This window comes from Saccostrea echinata, unplaced genomic scaffold (genome assembly GCF_033153115.1).
Source record: "Saccostrea echinata isolate AGI-Se365-2 ecotype Australia unplaced genomic scaffold, CSIRO_AGI_Sech_v1 ptg000054l, whole genome shotgun sequence".
Taxonomy (NCBI): Eukaryota; Metazoa; Mollusca; class Bivalvia; order Ostreida; family Ostreidae; genus Saccostrea; species Saccostrea echinata.
Window position 1 is genome coordinate 10873936 of NW_026889803.1, and position 9794 is coordinate 10883729.

The following is a 9794-nucleotide window of genomic DNA, read 5'->3' on the forward strand; positions in this document are numbered from 1 at the left end:
GTTGTATTAATTTCATTGTATGTTGCAGAAAATTGGCATTAATTGAAAATATTGAGAGCTGAATTTTGTTACAATATTTTTATGAAGAGTTGGTAACATACAGAATTTAATTCCAATTTGCGTGTATATAGTACACATTTTTAGAATAATGGCAATTGAATTCTTAGCTTGACTGCAAACAGGGTATTCATATCGCAAAACAGAAACATGCGTGTGCAAGCAATCTGTCAAAAACTACGAAACATGGAAAGTAATATATTGTGAGAAAAATTATTTTCTTGAAATAACAAACATAAAGTACTATTTGTAAGAAAAAAACAATTTGTAATGACAACATACTTCCAAAAGATACCCCCGTAACATAACTTTACTATACTTAACTATAGTTTATTATGAAATACTGAAATATTGTCTTCCCTCGTCATTATATCGGCGATGTAACCGAGGGAGATGGTGGGAGGGGGAGGCCTTAACCTAACACTTTTTTGTAAAACCCCACTTAAACCCCAACTCATCCACTCATCATATCTTTTGACAATTTACATATATTATTTGGAATTCACAAAATTCATCAAAATGTAATAATTGGTAGCTAATTTAAACCAGAGGTCTCTGACGAGACTGCAGCACTACTGGTGTGCACTAGATAAAGATGTGTCTTAATAAAGTGTACTTGTGTGAAAAGTCTAATCAGACCAACACTTTGGGAGGAGGAGACACCATGGCAACATCTTTTGTCAAAATCAAAAAATTATATACAGAATCATGTATCTTCGCGTAGTCTACTTGTATACCAAATCCAATTGAGACGGGACAATAACTGTAAAAGGACTAGAGTTTTGAAAGAATTTCAAAGAATTTTCTATTTTTAGTAACCATGGCACTATTGGTTGTATTAATGATGTCAGTATAGTCTGCGTGTATACGAAGTTTTATTGAAATTGGACCAAAATTGTAGGAGGGGTTGTGTTTTTTGTTTGTTGTTTAACGTTCCTCTCAGAGAATTTTTCACTCATATGGAGACGCCACCACTTGCCGGTGGAGGGCTTCAAATTTATACCTATACTCGGCTTTGAGGATCTTTTTCGCGCCAACACCTACTGCAACACGGGACCTCGGTTTATACGGTCTCATCCGAAGGACCGGTCTCCACGTCCCGCAGTGGATTCGAACCCGCGACGTAAGGATCAGCAGCTCCTTACTCCGCGACTATAGAGCAGACGCTCTATCCACTGCGCCACGCAGTAATCAAGTAATCATGGCACTAAATTAACAAAATTATGTATAGATTACTTATTTACCAAGTCTTGAGATCGGACCATAACTGTAGGAGGACTAGCGTTTTGAAAGAATTTCAAAGACATTTCAATTTTTTGTAAACATGGCAACATGATTTGTCGAAACCAAAAACCTTTGCACAGAAATGTGTATCAGTATTGTCTACTTGTGTACCAAGTCTTATTTAAATTGGATCAAAACTGAAGAAAGAGTAGCGTTTTAAAAGAATGTCAAAGAAATTTCCATTTTAAGTAACCATGGCTTGTTTTGTCGAAATCAAAAACTGATAAACAGAATTATATATCTTAGTAAAGTCTACTTGTGTACGAAGTCATTGAATTCTGACCAAAACTGTAAGAAGAGTTGTGTTTTGAAAGAATTTCTCAGACATTTCTTTTTAAAATTACTATGGCAAAATTGTTTGTTAAAATCAAAACAGACAGACAGAATAAAATATAGTCCAATTGTATGCCAAGTCTTATTGAGATCTGACCAAAACGGTAAGTAGTCCGTAGCTTTTCTGATGCTTTTCTGATGAAAACTGTCCGTAGTTTGCTTTTTTAAGCAAGGCAACATAGTTTGTCCAAGTCATAAAACCTTTACGCAGAATTAGGTAGCTTAGTATACTCTACTTGTGTACCAAGTCTTATTGAGATTGGAACAAAAGTGTAGGAGATGTAGCGTTTGAATTGAATTTCAAAGAAATTTCTATTTTAATTACCATGGCAACACCGTATGTCAAAAACGAAAACCGAAAAAATAGTATTTTGTATCTTAGTGTAGTCTACTTGTGCGAAGTTTTGTTGAATTTAGGCCAATATTGTTGGAGAAATAGCGTTTTGAAAATAGTTTAAAGACGGACGGACAGCTTAGACAGACGGATGAACGATGGAGTCCTTACCAATGGCTGGTCTTTGACCAGTCGAACTAACGATACAGTCATTTTTAAAAACGTCTGCTTTTCCTAATACTGTATAGCCCTTCGGGTCAAATCTAAACTGACCCTTGTTCGGTGGAAAGGTTTCTTATGTGTATTATATATAATAGTAAACGGTAAGGTTTGACATAGTAAATCTTCTACAGGGATGGACGTCACGGTAGCTGGGTCGGTAGAGCGCTTGCTCCGTGATCGGAAGGTCGTGTGTTCAAATCACGACCGCGACTGACCTTTGCCAAGCGTTCGGCACTTTGAAGTGAAAGTTGCGGGTCCTTCGGATGAGACCTTAAAAACCGAGGCCCCGTGTCACGGTAGGCGTTGGCACGATAAAGAATCCTCACTGCTCAATTGCCCTGAGTGCCGAGTAAAGGTCAAAATATGAAGCCCTTTATCGGTATATGGTGACGTCTCTATATGAGTGAAAAATTCTGAAATGGGACGTAAAACAACATACAATTAATCAATCAATCTACAGGGATGAATTATTGGGAGGTCTAGAAGGGGGTAAATATATTATTACAGTATATATCAGTTTATTTTTGATTTATTCCACCATAAGTAATTTCGCTTTGTGGGTGTTGGGTGTATATGTGGGTGAGAAAGAGTCATTTTTGACCATCAAACAATTAAACAATTTAAATTGTGAGACCATCCTTTTCGAAACCACTATGGGATTAAAGAAGTAAAGAAAAGCAAAGTTATATCAAAGTGGCATAAACATAACTAAATATATAAAATTTTGCGCATGGCTTCATCATTTAAGAGTAAACTGTTCTGGAAATGTTTTTATAAAAAACTGAGAGCTATTACCTGTCGTTCATTTATGTATTGATTTCTTTATTGGGCAAGATGTGAGCCCAGGTCTTTTTAATAGCTTGTACTTCCTCGTTGATTTTTTTTTTTTTTTTTTTTTGGCTTTTGTTTTGAGACTTATTATACTTGCAGATCAAATTTCGTTAAAATTTATGACGTAAATTTAAAATTTTTACCCTTTTATAAACTGTCATTTTAATCTTCCTGAAGATTTCGCTTTAAATACAGAAATAAGGAAAAAACACTCACAAAACATTTAAAGAAAACACCATTTTTGTACGACATTACATTCACTCCCCTGTAATTAAAATGGCGGAAGGAGAATCAGGTATGTATTTATGATTTTTTTTTCTTCTGAATAACCAACTTATTGTAACTGGGTTTTTTTATATACATGTATTTTATGGAGAAAGTCTGATATCTTAGATTTTTATAGTAGTTTTTATAGTCGAATTTTTAATTGAAATATAAGTTTCGGTTAAAAAAAAATTACGAGAAATAATAGACTGCTCTATTTCCTTTGTCTGGTCTTGTTTTTAATAGGTAGTTGGTCATGTACAAGGTTAATAAGAGTTTTTAAAAATTAGATTCCTGAGTTTTTCTTACTTGTTCTTTGTAAATGTAATCCTCTTATTAATAAGAATATCTAATTTGCAAAGAAATAACTGTTTACGAGCTGTGTTGGTAAAGAATTTGTGGGCGAGTCGTGGTCAAAATTTCGATTAGTTCAGATAAAGTTATAAATGGCTTTTCCTCCTAAGGTCAATTGTTAAAGGGAAAGGCAAGAAGGTTTGAACCGTGGAGAACAATTTTATGCAAAGAGCAGTGGCGGATAATAGAGGAGGTGATGGGACGACGCCCCCCCCCCCTAAAATTGTGAAAGATTATATTACACATTTTAGTTTATAAATTTATAAAATACCACCGATCTTGAACAGTTGCATTGAAACAAAGAGGCTGATGAAACACCCTGTATTTAAATTTATGTCATGTGATCAATCTCGACCCTTTTAAGGATTGAAGATGGGATGTTATATAACATCTAAGCTATAATCTAATTCAAATTTATATCTCGTTTCAATACAACTTTTTAAGAATCGATTTGCCTATTTTATAGCGTAAAGTTTGAAAAGATAAGTAGATCTAATATTTTTTTCAAATTGGTGTAAAAATAAGTAACATTTTTCTTCACATTAGTATTTGTGACAATAGCAGAAACTCTCCAGCACGAATCAGGTGTTTCATACGTATTTTTGTACAAACAGTGAATTTCTCCTCGCCTGTTATTCTTGGCTGGAAAATCAAAAAGTCTCGTTCTAAAGGTGTAATTCATTATTTTCTGGTTAAACAGTAGAATTACAGTAGAAAACGCATTCTGAACACATTGGCAGGTTTGTGCGGGCATTTCAAAAAAAGGCAAAGTGACAGCAACAGTAATGAAATGTCCTCAAAAATACTTGGTAGAAAATGGTTAAAAAAAATTGGGGGGAGGTCGGTTATATAATAAATAAGTTTAATTTTAGTGCAAGTTTTGTGCACAATAATTTGCAAATTGTTGTTGTTGTTTTTTAAATTGATATTATTATTATTTGCATGTGCAGTTCATTGATTTTTTACCGCAGCGCTACAGTTCAGTTGTGAACGTGTATATCAGAAATCAGCTCATTTAATTTTGTATATTTATAAGATATCGTGATGAAAATAAATGATACGGTATACATTATAATTTAAACTTCTTTATACGATATATATATATATATATATAGTTTCGCAAAGTTTTAAGTTTTATAAAATTTTAAGAAAGTGAAATTAATTTGCCTGACAATTTTTTTTATTTGAATATATCCATCATTTACACATTCGCCATGAATCTTTTTATTCATGCAATTTATAGCATAGCTTTAAGAAGATTTGTATGCATGTAATATATGCATTTTTTGGGACTTACGTTTCCTCAGACTATTTGCAAATCTATTGATTCTTACAAAAATGAGAAGACAGTACACTGAGACCAGGAGCGTCTTTGAAGTAGAGAAGGAAAGGGGAGTTCGAATCTCTTGCTCATTAATCAAATTTCTAATTCTGAGGCTCACGGGGTGTGGCCCCCTGATCCCCAACAAGCCTTCGCACTGAACCTTTTAGGGGCTTAACTTTAGGCGGTCCCCAGACGCCTTGACTATAAAAAAAAAAAAACAAGAAATAAATTTTACGCCACCCAAGCTGAAATTTCAAAATTTATTATTTGACTGAAAAATATTATATGAAAGTTTTTATTCTGAGACAAACAAAATGTCAAGAGCTAAATATTATTAATATTATTATTTTAAAGGGAAGATGAGCTTTTCTTCGCTAATATCCCAACAACAAAATGGTCAACCTTTCGATCAAGGATCTCCTCCTGGCTACTGTCCCCAGCAGTATTCAGGACAACCTGGACCGGTAACAGTTCAGCCGGGGATGGGGCAGCCATATGAATACGTGAGTATTTGTTTTAATTTTCTTTCGATTTACATGTAACACAAAGAGAAAATTTATCAAATATTACGTACAATCAAAGGTATTTCAATTTCATACCTGCAAAATTATCTAAATCATAAAGGCATATATTCCTATCAAAAGAAATAAAAGTTTCTCTAACATTAAGTTTCGGTGATAGACTGAGAGTTTAACCCTATCTTATATCTTTTGACGTTGCAAGAATACTTGTGCCAGATCACTTAAAGGTGCTTAGACACAGATCTGAACTTAATATTTTCTCAAATGTTCTGTATAATATCACGACTGATATATGCAATAGCATTTCACACGAAAATATAATTAAAAACTTATTTTATCTGGAAATTATTGGAAATACGAATTGCGGGACGCGTTTGATTAACACATCTTTGCACTTCCGCAAATTTTAACTTTATTTTGTTATGTATTAATGAAAATTATTACATTTATAATCCAGAAAATTCAGAGTAGAAATGTTCGAAAGCAAAACCAACTCACCAGTATTGACAGTCCGTGGTCTGTGATGTGTACAGAGTTTAACAAATTGAACACACCCGTGAAACGTAAACTGTTTTTGTAAACAGGGCACGAGCTCTGTTATTGTTATTAATGTTTACGATTCACCGGGTGTGTCCAATTGTTAAACTCTGCACACACCACTGAGCACTGACTGACAATACTGTGAGTGGGTTTTGCTTTTTCACATTTCTACTCTGAATTTTCTGGATAATAGTTTGAATATTTTTCATTAATGCACAACAAAATTGCCACTTTTCTTAAGTATTAAGAATAAAATTAAAATATGCGAAAGCGCAAGGATGTGTCAATCCAACGCGTCCAGAAATTCGAAGTTTTAATAACTTCGAGATGAAATAAGATTTTTATTATATTTTAGTATGAAATGCTATAGCAACATATAAGTCATGAAATTATACAGAAAATTTGAGAAAATATTAACTTCAAATCTGTCCAAGCACCTTCAAGTCTTGTGCAAGAACGGAAGAAAGTTGTAAAAAGAGAGGAATTTAACACTTATATACAGAAATGTCTTGCTTAGCATTCTGGCAACACGACTGTGATTGTACAACAACAACAGATCCTAACTCGACCTCCAATGAGAGACTGGAGCACCGGTATTTGCGGCTGTTTCGAAGATATGGCATCCTGTACGTTTGTATCAATATGTTTTAATATAGAAATCTATGTTCTTGTAAAGGAAAGGGAGAGAACGAGTGAAAAGGGGGCTTCAGAAGAGAAAAAATTATGTTTACTTGACATGGTGTGAATTTAAAATCATAGTCATCCAATGTTGAGGTCTCTAACAAAAAAAAAAATGAATGAATAATTATACAATGTATGTATAATCAACTATCGAATTTGAATTCGTGTTGTACAGAAGGGAATTTATGTTTTATTATCAACGTTATCAAGGTTAGATCACCTTAAAACTTTTTATACAGAGTAGTACACAGCAATAAATTTAACAGAATAGTAGGGAAGAATTTGAGCAATATAATATAAACCAAAACAGCTTTTTTTTTAAATCAATATTGTGAATAATAATTTGAAAACAAGCGTCTTGCAAGTGTTTTAATTGATTTTTCGGTTTTGAGATAATATTTTGTATGGAAATCACTACTTCAAACATCTATATAATTATATCAATTAACAATTGTTACTTCCATTCATATATCGACTCTATATATCCCAGTGAAATCAAAATAAAAGACACCACAGAGTCTGCCACTTCTGCTTCACGTTTGGACTGTTTACTGACTATAGACTTTAAGGGCCAACTAATGTGTAACAACTAAATTGTATGACAAACGAGATGAAGTCAACTTTATGCCAACTTTAAAATAATGTTTGTTTGCCCTCTCCCGACGCAGGATGAAAAAATTGGGTCGGTTGGTAGGTAAAAAATTTTTTTTCTCGGGAAATTTCAATTTCTATGCTAAATTTTTAAAATCTATCGTCCAGAATCCACGTTTTGAGTCGGGCTATTTTTAGCCATTCGGTCGGGAGAGGGCAACCAAACAATTTTTTTTTAAGATGGCCTTACTTATTTACTAGTATTAAGTAATATTCCGCTATCACCTGTATATGAGTTTACGTCTCCCAACTTATTAGACAGTTCTGAGTACGATCGATTTTTAAATCGAAGTAGGCTACTGACAGATAAGTTGATGTTAAAGGGATTTCAACAAAATCGTTTAAAGTCAGCATTTCGTAAATTCTATGGTCGTTATAATGACCTTGTTAGCAAATATAACCTATCATTGGGCCGTATTTTCCCTGACTTGTTTCATACCAATTGTTAGGCCTGTGTTTTTATACTAAATTTAATTAAGGAATGTTTCGTCTTCTTGATCAATACATATGGCTCATGGCGGTCAACCGTTGTGACCGGTCAACATGGGATGCTTAATCCTCCTAGGCACCTGATCCCACTTCTTGAATTTCCAGAGGCCTTTGTTGAATGCTCAATTCACATATTTATAGTACTCTGTGGATTTTGTTTAGTTCGATCACTATTCGTTATTTTTACCTTTTTCATTTATACAAAAGAGGTAACAAGTAAGAAATGAAAAGATTAGTATTCCTCTATCATTCTATGCCCGAGAAAACTGTATTGTGTAACAGATTGCTTTACTTTCTGACAGGTTGTGCTGTTTTTTGGTGTACGAGTTGCTATGCATGTTACCTTTCGAATAAACTTGGAGAGACCTGTTGTCTACCATTAGCCATCTCTGGATTCGGTTCTTTGATTCCCCTCCGAACCAAAGTCCGCACAGCGAACAACATTAGAGTAAGCTTGAATAAATTACATGAACTCTCTTGATGTACTATTTTTAATGCTAAGTATTTCTCATAATTTGATTAAAATACGAATTTTTAAAATATGGAACAATTAATGATCAATTACCAGTTATTAATAAAGCTATTTTTAAAAATATGTTTGGCGTTAAATATCAGTTCCTTTCATCATGGATGATATTATGTGTTATTTCTTAAGGTACTCAAAGCCTAAATCTATTTCATCTCTTCTATCACTCCGAAGATGTTCCCGTGCTTTGATAAAATAATGCGCATTGGTAAGTCATCTCAAAAAAGAGTAAGCATAAGATTTTAATATTACAGGGCAGTATCTGTGAGGACTGTTGCATGGTCTTCTGGTGTCCAGCATGCGTCATGTGTCAACTGTCACGTGAACACGATTACATCCAGCTGAAGCAGCAGCAAATCTTATGAACTTGATTAGTGTTTTATCAAGTTTCATATATCAAATCTATAACTGGTATATCACGTTTTTTTTTCTTAATCATATTCTATAGAAAATGTTTTCTTGAATAAGGCCATCTTTAAAAATTTGTTTGGTTGCCCTCTCCCGACTGACTGGCTAAAAATAGCCCGACTCAAAACTTTTTTTTTACCTTCTGGAGGCAATTACTTTTTTTATGTATTTTGGACGATAGATTTTAAAAATTTAAAATTGAAATTGAAATTTCCCGAGAAATTTTTTTTTCTTACCTACCAACCGACCCAATTTTTTTTAATCCTGAGTCAGGAGAGGGCAAACCAACATTATTTTAAAGTTGGCCTAATGCACTTTTTTTTTTAATTATGAGCCAAGCAGCTGATTGATTGACTAATTAATCGATCGTTTGTCTAATTGATTTTTTCATTTCTGCATAACTGTGTATGAATATTTTTGTAAATAAATTTTGCAAATCAAGGAGAACATGTTTTTATCATTAACTAATAACTCAAATTGGTGCACAACATCATTGAATATAGAAAATTTAAAATTCCTCAAAATAGGGATTATGTCCTCTTCCAAGTGTAATAATGAATAAAAAGCAAACAGAAGGAAGTTTTCATTTTAAAATCTTTTCATGAACCACTGGGCCATGAATACGGATTTAATATTTTCAAAACTTCTTGTGAGCAACAAATGAATGTCATTCATATTGATATTTAAACATCCCTATTTTGTGTGGATTTAAGTTAGTTAAGTCATTACCTGTTAGAGCTATGGCGGGGTCACAATATGGGGTCATTTTTTTTCTGGGAATAAGGAAGAAAACTAAGAATTTACTGATGTATTTACAATATAAAGTACATATAACATTCCAAATATTTTAAAACACTTAGATAATAAAATCTTGCATGTTCGTGTGTTCTGTATAACTGACAATGGTGTCGTGATGGAAAATTCCAAGGTTCTAAATGTTCACCATCATTTCAATTACTGTTTTGTTACTTAGTT

General features: G+C 33.3%; 1 protein-coding gene across 1 annotated transcript; it reads left to right on the forward strand.

Moving 5' to 3' along the window:
- Positions 1–3337: 3337 nt before the first annotated feature.
- Positions 3338–9260, forward strand: LOC133204610 (placenta-specific gene 8 protein-like). The gene is made up of 5 exons (XM_061340362.1): positions 3338–3356; positions 5358–5506; positions 6582–6690; positions 8188–8333; positions 8666–9260. The coding sequence occupies exons 1-5, from the start codon at positions 3338–3340 to the stop codon at positions 8774–8776; spliced, it is 534 nt and encodes a 177-aa protein (XP_061196346.1). The 3' UTR covers positions 8777–9260.
- The last annotated feature ends 534 nt before the right edge of the window (positions 9261–9794 follow it).

Bases quoted from the DNA above. Each gene is read 5' to 3' on its own strand.
- LOC133204610 (XM_061340362.1), top strand. The intron at 6,691-8,187 runs GTACGTTTGTAT...ACTTTCTGACAG, and splicing joins TTTCGAAGATATGGCATCCT to GTTGTGCTGTTTTTTGGTGT. The intron at 8,334-8,665 runs GTAAGCTTGAAT...TTAATATTACAG, and splicing joins GCACAGCGAACAACATTAGA to GGCAGTATCTGTGAGGACTG.